At 40.3% G+C, this 16,731-nt stretch overlaps 1 protein-coding gene across 1 annotated transcript; it reads right to left on the bottom strand.

Moving 5' to 3' along the window:
* Positions 1–12,456: 12,456 nt before the first annotated feature.
* Positions 12,457–14,214, bottom strand: FZD10 (frizzled class receptor 10). Its single transcript, XM_009945947.2, has one exon. The coding sequence runs from the start codon at positions 14,212–14,214 to the stop codon at positions 12,457–12,459; it is 1,758 nt and encodes a 585-aa protein (XP_009944249.2).
* Between the last annotated feature and the right edge of the window lie 2,517 nt (positions 14,215–16,731).

The raw sequence follows: 16,731 nt of genomic DNA on the forward strand, positions 1-16,731 counted from the left end.
GATATTCTGTAGAAAATGCTAGATTTTATCAGATGACTCAAACTTCTCCATCAAAAAGGAGTGACTGTAATGAAAAATCTCTTGACTATACAGTAACAGTACACTAGCAGAATAAATCATCAATAATGAAAGGTTATATTGTAGCATCTAAAGCTGAGGTGCAATAACTATTCCATGAACTGCTAAACTGGGGATGCCAGTGTAGTATGAGGCAATTATATTGTCACAGGAAGAACTGCTCTCTTTATTGCCCATGATACACAGTTTTGATTGCTCCCAGAACCTCATCATAGATATTATTTTATGAACATTTATAAAATAAAAAATAAAATTTTAGACACCCAATAACATGTTGTATTTTATAAAATATGAGAATTCAGTAAGTCACCAAGAATTCACACATCTTCAATATACCAAGCTCCACTCTCTTCCAACCTTCTACCATTCAAACACACCTTCAAAAGCCATATCCCTTCTCTTGCTCTGCCTGAGCTTCACTCCTGCATTTTAGACTGGTAATTCAAGGTTTTGTTCTCACTGAATTTATGAAGATGAAAGAACCAGCAGAGAGGCAAGAGATCAGTCTTGCCCTTATACAAAAAGCCGGTTCCTCATTACCCACAGGAATCCAGGAGGATATGGGAGCCCCGCCAAGATATCAGCTTGCCCCATGAGAGGCAAGTCTAGTGGCTTCATGCATTTTCTGCAACCAGGGAGCACACTGGCCAGAAATCATCAGTCAGCTCTAACTTGTTCCTGAAAGACAGTGACACTCTGCTCCTGCTGTGTTCCCAAAGCACCTCTTCCACGGCACCGGTGGGAACCACTGCATCATGCAGATGTGAGATATTGTTGGTGCTGTATCTAAAAACTGTGGCTCCCAGCCCAGCTGACTGGGGGTAATCTACCCCTCCATCCCTGTGTGAGTCAGCTGCTCCACAGTGCCTGCAGCAATTCAGCTGCGCCTCTCTCCTAACACGTTCATGCCTCTCTAGCTGGGAACGACTTGTCTACACTCTGTTGCGTTTCAGTTCACCATCTGTAATAGGATGATATAGCTTTGGTGTTAATGTTTAGATTAACAAACGTTGTAGTTTGAGGTGATCAGATACCACACTAACCGAAGCCATATAAAGATCTAAGATAGCAGACTCAAATTCACGCAATTCTGAGCATTTATTTTAGTTACTGCTTCATGGTTCTGCGCCCTGCTCAAAGGCCCAGCTTTTTATGTTCTGCACTATAGACTGCCACAATATATTTTAAGGGATTACTTTACTGTCACTTTTACTGTACTAGTATTTATTTTTCATCAGAGGTCTGAGATATACCAGTAACATATTAATCACGTGTCACTCATCCCATGGGAAACACAGAAAACAAATAGAAACCAGCCACTCTCTTCCTAACATGAACTACTCTCATTAATTTGGGAATTTGTTTTGCTGATTGCTTTTGTTGTTTTCAGAAGTTACTTCTGCAAATAATCAGAATGAAAAGGAGATAATTTAGGGAGTCCTTCTTTGTAAAAAAAAGGAAAAGAAAAACCATCACTATATAGTTCCTTGAAGTGCTGCTTGTACATGTAAAGTACAAATCCAAAAGATTAAACTTGCCTTGAAATATGATTTACTGATTTGAAATATCAACATCCTCAGTATTGTCATGGCAAGAGTTATATGTATTGTCAGATTGTGATGATAGAAAAGGATATTTTGTCATATACATTTAAAGACCAAAACTATTTGAGTACTGTATGTTTTTGAACAGATATAATGAAAAAACAAGCCATGAATCACTCACTGCAGTGACCTAGGGTTATTTCCAGAACCATATTATGAATTGTAGCCTTCTACATCAGTCACAAGCTGAGTACTTGTTAAAATCAGTTGCAAAGCTTGGAGAGAATCAGTGCTTTAAAAAGACTACTTTAGGAAAAATATATAATGGTAGAGCCCCTGCAGTTTTGTTTTGGTTTGTTTGGGTTTTTTAAATGCCCTAGCATGTGGAAGGAATAGATTTAATTTACTGAAATGTTGCCATTTGGTGTGTGTATAACACAAGAGGTTGATCTCCAGACTAGACAGATCCCTCTCCCGTCAGTGACAGAAACAATTGTGCATTTCAAAGGAACCTCCCTGCAAGTCCAAGGAACTTTTTGTTATGTAAATGAAACGAACTTGCTTGTTTTTGTTGATGTTTTTTAAATGCCAAGTTGTAGATATGTCTGTTGTGTTAAACACATCAAACAAGGAACCAGAACATCAGTCTCCTGCATTCTGAGTTCTGCTGTAGACATGGATAGTTTGCTTAAGGTTGCATTTCAAACAGCGGCTCTTTGATGCTTTAAATACCCAGCTGAACAGTGATCATTAACACGAGAAGGTGGGAACATGCAGTCAAATGGAGATTACCTGCAGGAGAGGGACATTAACAGGGGCTGCCAAACTGAAACAGCTTCTACCTCAAAATTACTTCAAACTTGTACAAAACATACACAAACCCCAAAAGTGTCACTGCCAGTGTTGCTATTTAAACCCCCACCGCTACTGTGAATGATAAAGGGGAAAAAAAAAGTTCTGATTCTTTTCAATCTGGAAACAGGAATTCTTCCACGGACATGGACTGTGGATCAGGTACTGTAACATTCACCATAGGACTGGAAATCACAGGGCCTGAGCTGCGCTCCTGACTGGTGTTACAGTGAGTCTGGGCATGTCTACATTGCACAATGGAGATCTTCAATCTGCACAGGTTGCAGTGCAGAGATAAAAGCTGCAAACCCATGTCACAACACTTCAGCAAGTTTCACAAAAAGGTCACTATGACGTTTTCAGCCCCTTTGAGCCTTATGATTCCCAACTTAAAAAGAAAGCCATTAGTTTGCTTTCTGGGCTCCAGAGACACATGGAAGCTTCAGCAGGCAGAGATTTGAGTGCAGAATTTGTATAATGAAAACAGAACCTTGAGTTCTCAAAATAACTTCTGAGTTATTGCTTTCAGAATTTTGTTTTTCTAGGAAACACATAATATTTATAGATAAATGGAACCTGCTCTTTTATCAGAGAGTGTACTACTCTCTGAGTACTCACTCTGGCTGTGATTCTACTTCAGTGTTATTTCTGTCATGCCTGGAACCCTGTGGATGATGGCAAACTGAGGAGGGGAAGACAAGCTCACAATTGTTCCATTTCATCCTATTTCCGGTATGTGCCCATGCAGAAGAGGACGGCTTCTGATTATCAGGGGCTGAAACAAACACTTGGACCCAGTCCAATCATTAGGCTGTTCTCCACTTTATTCTTCAAATGTGCAATCCCCTGACCGTATTGGTGTTTCCTGTACTGCTTAATAAAAGCAGACTCTTGTTCATTAAGTACCTTGTTCAGAGGTCGCTAACCATCAACAGTCCATATGAAGCCAAACTGGGATGTTAAACAAAGGAGTAAAGAATATACCCTTTTCTGCCTTTAAAATTCTGGGTTTATCCTATCCTGCAAAGGACGGGCTTTGAGTAATTTTCAAAACTGATCAAAGAGCTGCATAATACAGCCCTTCACAGTCCAAACTATGTGGGCTCTAAGGCTGGAAATTTCAAAGCAACATGTGGGAGAACCTGTTGTCCCAGATAAGTTGATTAACAAAACCAGTAATGGCTGGAGTTCTGAATTTTATTATTCTTCAAACCTTCCCTTGTCACTGCATTGTAATTTGTTTTGAAAACCATACGTTGGTAACTTCAGTTTATCAAAAGATGTAATACTCTTCCCCTCTAGTTGTGTATTTTACTGTGCATACAATTTTTACATTTTACGGTATTTTACTGTGCATACAATTAGATAATCAGATTCCACTGTAAAGATTGCTACACTTATATACGATAACCAGGGAATCATGGAATCAAAATCTGTGAATGTCATTCCTGTATCTGTGAGGAGAGTAGTGGGTCAGAGCAGTAAAATGGAAACCAAATCTCCTGAGAACCAGATTACATCAATGCGCAAAAAATAAGCAGTTGAATTTGTGTATCTCCAGCTTTAGGACTTACACTATGTCAACTCCCTTGAGGCAGTCTGTGCCTTCCTTCCTCCTCTCTCATGGTTCTGTTCTCAGTATCTTTAGCCTACTTATTACCTATGCTCAATTTTTCTTCTCCTTTATTTTTTGGAGGAACTCACAATTTGTAAAGTTTCAACTCACTCCATATAGATACACTCAGTCAGTGTTTACTTTATTGTGAAATTTGCTATCAAAGACAACCCCACGGCATTGAAGATTCAGAAGTCTCTCACATAGTTCTCCTTGTAAGGTATACAAATGAGGTTCTTGAAGAGCTGCCATAGAGTGTGAAAAGAAACATAAAATTTGTTCCACTCTTTATGTCTATCTCAGTAGCAAGACTGAAACTAAGCAAAAAATATTACTCAAGATTGAAGCTACTTCTTCGTAGAACACTTCCCAAATTCTGCGTAGCGTATAGTTTGCACCATGTGTGGATGGTGTTATAAGCGGCAGTCAGTACCCTTCAAAGGTTTTGGAGATGTGTTCCAGAGAAGATTTCAAGCACTTCAGTACTGCTTCGGACTAGCTAAGCTGAAAGTCAGCCGAAACACAGGCTCATCCTTGCTAATTAAATTTTCTGGGTGATTCTTTGATTACAATTGGCCCAGAACTAACAAAATCTATCTACTGCTCTGTCCCATGCCACCTGGAATTCACAGCTGAGCTGTGCAAAGATGTTCAAGAGCATAGAGGAAAAAGCAAGCTAAGTTTTAGGCAGCCCAACAAAAACACTGTCTTGAGCTGACTTGAAGTTGCAGGAAAAAGTTTTTGTCTGACCCTTCTTAACCGTGACAGTGTTTGTAACAGCCACTCTTGTGCAAAGTGACTTTGTCATAAAGAAGGCATAAAGCTTAGATAACCTGGGAGCTGCGTTTGTGAATAAAAATCCAAACTCAGCAGTAGTGCTATTCCACAAATGGGCAGCACCTATTACCTTAAATTGTCATAAAGCTGCAGGGGAAAGGTACTATTGCGTCATGCTTATGGTCCTCACATTATGCTTCAATTCAGCTGCTAAAATTTCTAAGAGGGAAATTACTAAAAACACCTAAAAGAGATTTGCAAGCTCAAAACCATCTAAAGTGAGACATGGTCTTCCAAACCCCCCAGTTCAGATTTACTCTGCTTGGTCCAGTGCTCTGTCCTTAAAGTTACCTTTATAGTTATCACCATGCCTACACTGGGAATTGCATCAACTTAATTAAATAGGTTTTTCAATCTGGTTTCAAATTGGTCAAGTTAAGTTAGCATAAAAATCATATGTAGATATGCAGCTTGGTTTCTGTTCTCTGCTAGCTGTCAATGAATAACTTATGAAAATGTGACCAACATGTCTCATGTCGAACAAGAAAGGCACACTGAAGAAACTAAAAGGCTGCATTGAGATTGTTGCAAAAGGATGAGAAGTCTAGGGAAACTATCCTACGTCATTACTAAAATCAGTACCCTAAAGAACAAAAAAGGTTCTTTTAGGTAAGTTAAAAAGGAAAAAAAAGTGACAGGATTCAAAAAACTCGCAACACCTACAGTAATTAAAAAGCCTAAAACCTCAACAGAAATCTGTCCTTTCTTTAAAAATCAATTTACGAGACAAAATGCTGACAATGTGAAATAAAAATATTTTAACCAGATTCACTGAAATCTTAAAAAGAAGAAAAATGGTATAACTGAAAGTATATCAAAGGTCCAGATTTCAATACCATGACTTCTAATGTTATCCAATTATGGTAGTGATCATAGTCCAGTTTTAAAATTTGTTAAAGAACCATTAAGGTCAAAATCAGTCTCATCGTTGCTGTTTGTAATGCAGTTGTAAGCACAGCATTGCTATAGATGTGAGGAACTAAGGGTATGAGAAAGATAGGCTGCAGGTGGATAGAATGTTTCTATTAGACCAGCTGGGTATAACTGGGAAAAACTTGCAAGCTTTGAGGCATACAAACCTCTCCTCAGGCTAAAAGCTTTTGAGTGCAAGGTGGGGTTTTTTCCCCGTTTTATCAATTGATCAAATGTTCTTTCTCCCTTTTCCTGTTTGTTGTTTCACACAGATAGATATTAGTCTCAGATAAAGGAAATATAAAATAACAAATATACAAGACAGAACCAAACAATGCTTGTCTTCAACAAAAGAGTATTTTCAAGTTTAAGGCACCTGCTCAGAACTGGCAGTCTCTTTTGACAGTCTCCTGTGTTCATCAGCACCTTTGGTAGCTCAGAACTTTGAACCTCTGTTTCTTACCACAGTCCTTATCCAAAAAGAAAGATAAAACACAAGTTTTGAAATATCTTTTCGTTTATGTCGAACAAAAAAGCTCAAAGCAGTCATAGGTACTGGCCAGTACCACAGAAAGCTGTGTGTGGGCAGATTAGAGACTAAAAGGATGGGATCACTTGAGAGGAGGGTAAGAGAAGCAAGTCACATGCAGATGATGAAAGACTGATCAGCAGTGGAAGAGAGGGGAAGGCGAAGAGAAGTGCTGATCAGTGAAGAAAGGAGGAAACAAGGAGCACATTGTGGGCTCAGCTCAAAATGTTGCTGCTCGTCGTTAGCTCCTGTGGATACCATAGGTCTGAGCCCCTTGGGAAAGGTAGACTCATAAGCAAAGATGTAAATTGACTGAAGAATTTTTGATGGGATATCCTGTCAGCAGGAAATGCAAATTTATTAATACTGAGCAGTGTTCTCAAAAAGCCTAAATAAACTAAAAAAAATAAATAAAAAATTTCCACTCCATTCCAACATTATCAACATCCAATATTTCTAAATTTCATTTTGCAATGACACTTGGTTTTGCAACATACTGAACTTTATCCATGCCAACATAGTAGCACATTCTGAAAATATAATTTAAATCATTTCACTCTGATATTTTTTTTCCGTATCATGAATTTATGTCATGTCAGGACTTCAAAAACCATGCTCTGATGTGGAAAAAAAAGTAGTCAAAATAGTGAGTTTTCCTGTAGCACATGCTTTCCCTGAGATAGGAAGTTTGATTCAAAGCATACACTGAAATTAGTTGGACACCCATTGATTTCAGTGGAGCAGATCTATGTGGAGATCCTGAAGAATGAAAGGAAGAAACAAGTGACAACAAATGGAAGGAATTCCTTTTTAAACAATGCCTTACAAATATACACAATGATCACTCAGTCCTGCCTTTGATGTACAACTCCCCAAAGCTTTAACTTTGCTACTACAGGAAAAGCAGAATTGGGCTCCCAAACCAGACAGGCACGGAGCACATCTGTTCTCAGACACACTAGAATTAACTAATGAGATACCGCTGACTGCAGTGGGTATTTGCATCCAGATTGGCAAGTCCATGCCAAAGTCCTGCGTCTACGACATTAAATAATCAGTGGAGACTCATTTCTGTGATTTGTCACATGGCCCTTGGCGAAGTCAAAGGCTTGTTTTGCACTATTTTCTAGAAATACCCATTACATTTCACAGGTAAGACAAAGCTATTTGGAACAGTATTTATTAAGCTAAATTCTGATCTACCAAACCAAGACCCGTTTGTTTCACAAACCTGATCATGCGTCTTTTCTGGATAAACATGTAAAGATACAGAAAGCTCAAGCTGAACAGATTCGTGGGCAATACATACTATTGTTTGACAAGAAAAGGAAACCAGGTTAATATTAGCACCCAGGCCGATTTTAACTTGTAGCGCACTGAAAATAGAGCTTTTGTGATGGGAATGTTGATACAAGCTTAACTGTAACAGCATGAACACTGCTACTGAAATACAGTTTTGAGCAAGCTCCATCAAGGAGTGTTTTGTAAATGAATAATGACTTTGCTTAAAGCCAATCAACATCAAGTGTGTTAAAAAAGATGAAATAGTGCTGGAAGGCAGTGGGAGGTAGAGGAGCCTCAAAGTGCAAACAGGTGCTGATCTCCCTTCAGGGGGGATTGAGTGGCACAGACCTTACAGGCCTGTCACTTCTGATCAAAGCAAGCTCCAAGACCACATAATCACCATCACCCACCTTTTAAAGGATGCCCTGATTTATCATCTGTCAGTGTTAATAACTTGGCTACTCTGTCTAAAATACTTAAGAACATTACACAAGGATAACATTTCAAATTTTTTTAAAGATATGTGTAAATGTTTTAAACTAAAATGCACTGAAGTTCCTCCTTTGAGGCCATCTGTTGTTGGAGACCACCTGTCATCAAAAGACCACCTGAGCACATAATATCCCATCATTACAGAACTATCCCCTTGAAGCCATGGATTTTAAGTGTTAGAATAAGAAGGGTGTATGTTACAGACGTTGTTGTTACTGGGCTTTTCATATAGTTTGAAGCCATGGGATGACAGCCATATGTGAATAATGGCTTCATAATAACATACATATGAAATGCTGCTTTGGGAAAAATCTGATAAGAGATCTGAACATTCCTTGACTGAGCTCCTCACATCCTTTCAACCATGGTGCTTGCACTGTACTGTTCAACGTATCCTAATATGTCACACCTAGAACTAAACCTTGAAACTGCTGAGCTTAATTTTACTCCTCTTTATAAGAAGCATCCACATTTCACTAAGAAACAAGGTTTATATTATTGTACATAGAATTTATTTTTTTTTCACAAATCCCATTTTTCCCTGCCAATCTCTTACCTCATTAATCTCTCTTCAGTAAACAGAAGTACTCCGCCAAGCTACCCTTGCAAAAAAAAAAAAAAAAAAGGAACTTTCTACCTTTCTTCTACCTGGCCCTAACATGAATCTTTACCTGAATGCTAAGACATAATCTGCATCATCATAATTTACACAGTTTGAGACAATTTCTACCGTCGTGGGTAATCTGCAGCTCCGTCGGGAGAGAACAGAGCACTCGTACACAAGCCTGCGGCAAACATCTGATTCTTGATTTACAGTGTATGTGTACACTAACAGAATGATTTTTTTTTGAGATATTTTTATCTGATAAATGCCACTAGACTGTGATAACACACCCTTTCCAGAAGGGCATTCTGGACTTGTATTCTTTCATCAACAAGTTTGCTATGGAGTCACTGAATTGTTAATACAAGTCTGCTGATAGGCAAATACCCAATAGGCCTTGACAGTACTTAGACAAAAATCCTATAAAATTCAACAAATAAAAATATGAGCATGATTTTATGAAGGTATAAAATTACTGTGAAAGGACATTTAATATAGAATAATTTTGTGACATTTTCTTAAAGACTTTTTTTATTATTATCATTTAACTAATATGCAGTATTCTAATAAAAGAATAAAATTCTCTGTTAAATTATTAATAATGCTATACTAAATCACAGTAACGTTGTAAAAATAAGTATATCGCTTTCCCTTAACAGTTGCAAGCTTCCAATTCTTAAGTAGCAACTTCAATATTGAACCGATAAGACTACTAGGAGCTATGGGACAGTAAGAAGTACAATTTCTGAATTAATTCATTCTTAAGACGTCCTTAAAGACCATCATTATACTCTGCTGCATTTACAGCACTGATGTAATGAAATCAGCGTCATTATATACTTGAACAATCTAGTTTGCTTACCAGTAAAAAAAATTAAAATAATAATTCCTGGATAACCGCAAAGCTGAAATAAAATCTAAATACTTAGTTTACAGTTTATCAAGAATCTATTTGTAATACGATGCATCGAGCCAAGCATTCATATTTGGCCTTTTCGTAGAAGAACTTGCAGTTCTGCTTTGGTGACAATGAAGGGCCTAAGCTGACCACTGATTAAACTCAGAATAGCAGCAGGAATTCAGCCACTGCTGAACATCTTTCTTCATTTTTTTTTTCTCTTCCAGAATCCAAGTAGCAGACTGTAAAAATACATGATTAATGATGAAAGCAAATCATTTTCTATAGTCTACAAAAATAGTGAGATTTTTTTTTCAGTGGCTAATGTATTTTAGAGTGAAGCCTGAAACCATTCTGTAAACAAATCTGTCACTAGTAAAACGAGCACTAGCCTTTATGTCAAAGAGATGAAATCTGTGTGAAGCAGATATGGTACTGGCAAGGTGACACGCATAACAACAAAACACATACTTGAAGGATTCCTGTAGCAATTTGCAATACACAGGTTATTTTAAAACTTTGAATTTCTTAGGATCTAATGTAATTGATCTTAACTAGAACATACACAGACGGAAAGGCATATTAGTTCAGTAGTTTCAGAAGTGGATTTGTTTAGTGCAACGTCCTGCTTTGGCTCCAGCAGGGTGTGCTCTGACAGGATTAACTTCCAGGGCATTAAAAGCTGTGTATCAAACAGTGGCACATAGGAGGAAAAATATATTTCCTCTTCCCCCAAAAGATGAATTTTATATTGAAAGATGCTTTGCATATGTGCAGAAGACATAAAGATTATTAACAATGCCTGCAACATCGTTTGCGTCATTCAAGTTCCTAGTCATTGCTAGAAACATTTAGAAAGACTACAAGAAGACAAAAATTTATCTGTCACTGTACAGATAAACTGAAAAACCAGACTTCTGAAAAAGGATCCTTTTGTTATGAAGTTCCTAGCCACAAGATGACTGCCACAGGGATCCTCACCCTACCAGAGTCCATTAAGACCTCTCCTCTCTCTATGATGAGATACCTGATAAAAGGTTTTCCAGAACAGCCTGTGTGAGAAGGTGAGGTTATATTACTGTCTCACCAGGTAGTTAACTGCATGGAAAACTTCAGGTTCATACAAAATCATGCTCCACTGAAAAGTTTTTGAAAATGTATTTACAATTTTAACTTTATCAGATAGCTTTCCTAAAGTAGTATTCAAATGCTGTATTTCCATTTCCCCTCTTCTTTCTCCCAATCTTCCCGAAGTCTTTTCCCAAACAATAGTGATAATTTCAGTAGTGTTAGAATGGAAAAAAAAAAAAAAAATCCCTGAAGAGTAGAGACTGAATTGTATTCAAACCGCTGAACATCTTTAACATGCTGAACGTACCCTATGCAAATTTTAAAGGGGTGTTAACCAAGGATCATTGTTGTAATCTCAGCGCTTTGTAAACATGGTACTACTCTGCATCACTGCAGCTTTTTTACATCACTAAAGCTTCTTCCCATTCAGTTTTCTCAGTTGCAGAGGCTCACAGAAGGATGCAACTTCAAAATCCATTTAATCCGAACTTGCAATTTGTTTTGAGTAAATTATTGTTCCACCTGCTTATACATGCAGGCAAGTAAAAAAAAAACTATTATATTCAAAGTGTGCTTTTATCAAATAATTGAGAAAACAAGTTTATTAACCACAAAGCACATCAGAGAAAGTTTGGAACACACAAGATTATCAAACTAAAGAACATATTTTATTTTTAATAAAATAGTGGAGCATGAAAAATAATTGTATATTACAAATATATACAGCACAGAACTGTGCACCCCCAGCACAGTAAAGAGCATCACTCTATACAAAGCTTCCCTTTGCAGAATCTAGTGCTTCTTGATCTATTCATAGTGAGAATTTGTTTAACAATAGAAAGAGTCAATAAGCCCTTTGGGTCTCTTTGAATTGACACCCCCCCCTTTTTTTTTGCACAAATCAGTCCAAACGTGTATAACATTGGCTTGATTTCCATTAAAAAGCCACAAAATGTAACACTAAAGGGTTTCTGAGGACTAGACCTCTTAGTTCTTTTGTTAAGAGATTTCTTTTGTTGTCTTTATGTACAGCAAAATACTTGTTTCTCTTTTCATGTCATGGTAAGAAAAAAAATGTATTGCACATTATTCTTATTCACAAAGTTTGTGTCTGGTGCAGGAAGTTTCTCTTTTAGTGAAAGAATATTGGTGAGCATTATAGATTGAACCTATTTTTAGGCACTCCAAACCCACTAGGCTGAGATGAGCTGTAAAGGATTTCTCTCTCTATTATTATTATTTTTTTAAAAAGTTGCTTTTTAAAAGACAGCATACTCACTGAGGATAGGCCTCTTTGGGACCTTAGTTTCCCTAAAGAGACAATGCTCAGTTGGGCACTTTTAAAACCAAATCATTGCCCCAAAAAACTTGACCATTCCTTGTTACTCAGAAACCTGTAGGAAATCCAGCTCAGCTATGTGAAAAAGTTAAATAAGGTGGTGGGTTTTTTTAAAAAAAAAAATAAAAAAAAAATCTGAGGGCTGGGTGAAATACTTAACTACAAATTAGTAACAGAAGAGACTGTTTTAATTCACAATATTTCTTTCACTGAAAACCTTTCCGTAAGTACATTTACCTTCAGTTTTTCACCAGGTCCTGAATTCAGCATGATACATTTTTTGCCTTGAGATATTAAACTGTTCTGACAAAAAAAGCACCATTTATTTTCTAGTTTCTGACTGCTACTGTGGACATCTGTAAGTCTGTAAGGTGAGACACAGTCTTTTCTAACACCTAAAATCACACACAAGTGGGTGGTTGTAATGTCGATTCATATTTTGCAAGGTGAGTTTTCTGTGGATGTTGAGGTTTTTTGTAGATTCCACTACTTGTAATAACACTTGCAGGTTTTCTCCTACTTCTCTTCTTTAATCTTCGACTACAAACATTTTGCCAGGACTGAAGAGTCTTGGAAGTCCAGATCCACATACCACTAGTAATGCCCACAACTAACAACATAAAAATTTTGACCATAAAAATTTCTACTGCTGGAATAGAGTTACTCATCATGCAGTCTAAATTTTTAGTCTGATTGTTCATCTTGCATTTCTGTTGAGTTGCCACAATTTTCCAATAATCCATATTAAGTCTTTCATAAAAATAGCAAGCTATCACACAAGTTGCAGGCACTGTATATAAGACTGAGAAGACACCAATCCTGACCATAAGTTTCTCCAGCTTGTCAGTATTTTCTCCACCTGTTTTCATCACCCTCCTGATATGAAAAAGGGCCACAAAACCAGAAAGAATAAAAGAAGTGCCAATGATTAGATAACAAGCCAAAGGAATGAGTACAAACCCCGTCAAGGCATTCACATCCATGCTTCCGACATAGCACAACCCTGTCAGCTCATCTCCAGCCACCCTTCTCATAACTAGGATCATTATGGTCTTCACAGCCGGAATGGCCCACGCTGCCAAATGGAAGTAGCTACTGTTTGCTTCAATTGCTTCATGCCCCCATTTTTTCCCAGCTGCTAGAAACCAAGTTAAAGTCAAGATTACCCACCACAAGGAACTTGCCATACCAAAGTAATACAGAACCAGGAACACAATGGTGCAGCCAGTGCTCTCCAGTCCTTCCTGGATGACATAGAGCTGGCCGCTGTCCCTATCACAGGCAATACTTTCAGCACCTGAGAAGAGGCGAATAATGTACCCCACTGAGTAGACACAGTAGCACATCGAGAGGAAGATGATGGGCCTCTCGGGGTACTTGAAACGCTGAGGATCTATCAGAAAAGTGAGTACAGTAAAAGCACTGGAGAAGAAGCACAGAATGGACCAGATGGCAATCCAAATGACAGCAAATTGTTTGTCATCCTTGCTCCAGTAAACATCAACCCCTGGAGTGCAGAGCGGCGCGCAGGAAGCACTCTTTTCCACATGGTGGAACTTGCCAGGATTTTCACAGGAGGTTCTGCTGAGGCTGTCCTTATGCTGCTGCAGATCGTGGCCACTGCTGGGCCGCTGTGGACGAAACATGGGTGGCAGCATGCTGGATCCTCTGGGAGGCTCATCTGATCCGTTGTTGGGGGCTTCCATGCACAGGTAATTGGGGTCGTTCTTGTTGGGCAGTTTGCTGCAGTCTAAGGAGTCTGGCCACTTAAAATTGAACTGCTCCATGATAGGAGAGCACTTCAGCCTCGCCTGCTCGCACATCACCCTGCAGGCTGGGATGGGTGTCGAAACCTGCTCCGTGCACATAGGGGCATAGAGGGAGCAGAGGAAGAATTTCAGGTGGCTGTGGCAACCGTACTCCACCAAGGGGGCAAACTCGTGCAGCTGGATGGCAGCTTCCCTCTGGTTCTCGTGCCCCATCAGGTTGGGCATCCTCGTCATGTTGTACCCTATATCCTTGCACATGGGGATTTCTATCGGCTGGCACCTCCCGTCGCCGGGGCGGTCGACGTCTATGGAGCTGATCCCCGCGCAGAGGCCGGTCACCCAGCACAGCACCGCCAGGCTCCCCACCGCCTTCCTCCTCGCCGGCCCCATCGCGGCGCCGCGGGCGGCCGGAGCGCGGCTCCCGGCGCTGGGGGTCACTTCAGCGCCCGCTCGGCTCCTGCCGGGGCCAGCATCGCCCCCGGGCTCGGCGAGGGGGCTGCGCGGCTGGGAGGGGGCGGCAGGCGGGTCAGCATAGCCCGGGCGGCGCGCAGCGTCCGCGCCGCTCAGCGCCCCGCGCTGCCCCGCAGCGGCCCCGCGGGGGGGCGGGCGGGCAGCTCCGCCGCCAACCGGGGAAAGCGAAAGGACCCCCAGTCCTCAGATGCGCGAAACTTACTGCGCGGAGCCCGGCAACTTTCTTTTCCCCGGGCTTCCACTTTGGCGATCCGTCTTTCCACCACCCTTCCTCCTCCTCCTCCTCTTCCTCCTCCCCGCAGCACCGGCAGAGCGATGCCGGAATAGTTTGGGTCTGGGCAGATCCGAGCGATCGCTGCTTCAACTTGCACACGTCCCGGGCGGCTTTTTTTTTTTTTTTTTTTTTTTTTTTGGTGCAGCGGGTTTCTCCAGGGATTTTCCTCTCCCTGGAACGGGTCACAGCTCCGTACTTTCTTGCCGAGAGGTGGGGATTGGTTTATCCGAGCGCAGAATAAAGGAGGAGGAGGAGGAAATATCTAAGCCATTGAAGAGGGGGGCCTGAAATCCCCCCCCTTCTCGCCGCCCTCTGGTCTGGGTTTGCAATAGGTCGGCTCTTCTGCGCTTTGCAGAGCAGGGCTGGCGTGTGTGAGTGTGTGAGTGAGAGAGTGTGAGTGTGTGTGTGCTGTCCCTGTGCCTGCCCCGCTCCCCCGGCATTAGCAGAAACTCCTGAGGCTGGAGCAGCTGGGGGTTTTAGGGGGGCGGTTGAGTCCAAGGATAAAATAAAATGTTTAAAAAAAAAATAATATAAAAACCTGTGCAGGATCCGCCTTGCATACGACATCCACTTTGCATGAGAAAGGTGAAGCTGCCACGGTGATTACTTTCCAATCACTCGGAACGCCTTGAAACCTCCTTAAGGACCCCTACAGGTTTTCCTTGATCAGCACAGATTAGAAAAAGCCCCATTTGTTTCTCTCTCCTTCTGTCTTTCCTTCCTTTCTCCTTTCCCTCCCGTTGCCCTCCCTTGAAAGTTTAACAAGATCTTTTCTCTAGAAGGCGTCAGCCTGCCCTCCCTCGCTCAGGTAGGAAGCCAGGGAGAGCGAGTGCTTCAGACTTCGTGTCTCCTAATAAGAGGGCTGAAGGTGGTGCCTCCTTGCCTGCCTTTATTGGAGGGGGGGCAATGCTTTAGCAGGGAGGATGTGGGGAGGAGGATGCATTTTATGGCGAGCGCTATAAACTCTTCGCTGCCAGGGTCGTAAAATATGGTTGCTTTCAGCCTGGAATCTCAGCTGTTTTCAAATGTCGTCCTTTGTCTCGAATTCCTAAATGAACAGGACAGGCTGGGTTGCTGAAAAAGTACCTGATTATGGTTTTAATCACAATATGGCACCACTCGAAAAGTAGCTTGTGCCTTTTTTTTTTTTTTTTCCCCCGCTTAAATAAAAAAGCCTAAGAGGACTAGAGACACCCTTGGGAAAGTTACTTCATCCACTATAGAAAAGATACTTACAGATTTTGGAGACAGAGATCATTCTAAAGCAAGTTGTGTTTACTTTTCAAGTAAAGCTTTGAGATTTATTTTGCTTATTGGTCTATCAGAGCCAGAAGGAGGAAGTTAAATCCCAAGCCAAACTATAATTCACAATTATACAGACTTGAAAAGGAGCACTGTGATCAGAAGTCAAAAGATTAGTTCTACTTTTATTTTTTTTTCCCCCTCCTTTGAGCTTAGTTTCAGCGAACATATTAATGAAGATGGAAAATCTCTTTCTCTTCATTCATGCTCGCCCACACAAACCAGGCTCCTCTCCATTAGTGCCTGTTTCTTATCGAAAGGAACACGGATTCTCCTGGAAACTACCAAATCCCGCAGGGTCAGAGTTAATACCCCACCAGGCTCTAGAAAGGAAACTGTTGGCTTCCTCAATTGTGATAAGGGTGAAATGGATCCAAGCAAGGACAACAAACCAGGGCTAATGTTTGTCTTTGAAAACCCTGAAGATGTGGCTAGTTTTTGCCTAGTAGTAAAAGCCATCATAAACAACGTTTTAAAACAGTAGACCTTCTTTTTGTGGCTTTTCAGTGGATTGAGGAGATTATACTTATAAAGTATTGGTCTCAGGGGCTGAGCTTTCCTTGGGCACTTTTAGATTCCTTAGGGAATGTTAGAAAAGCAGTGTTATGTGCAAAAAAAGCTTTATTTATTTTAGTGTGTCTATGTGTATGCATGTGTGTGAGAGAGTGTGTGTTGGGGCATTTCCATTCTTCATTAATCTAAGCCTGTTTTCTTAGTATTTGTATGCATCCTGATTCCTCTTCTAGAGAGCTCAGTTGGGGGTAGTAGGGAAGTGTGGGGAAAGCTTTTACAAAGGACAAGTAAATTCTACTTTAAAAAGTGGAATTTAAATAATAATTAAAACTAGAATTCAAATAATG

This window comes from Leptosomus discolor, chromosome 16 (genome assembly GCF_034619465.1).
Source record: "Leptosomus discolor isolate bLepDis1 chromosome 16, bLepDis1.hap2, whole genome shotgun sequence".
In the NCBI taxonomy this organism is placed as follows: domain Eukaryota; kingdom Metazoa; phylum Chordata; class Aves; order Leptosomiformes; family Leptosomidae; genus Leptosomus; species Leptosomus discolor.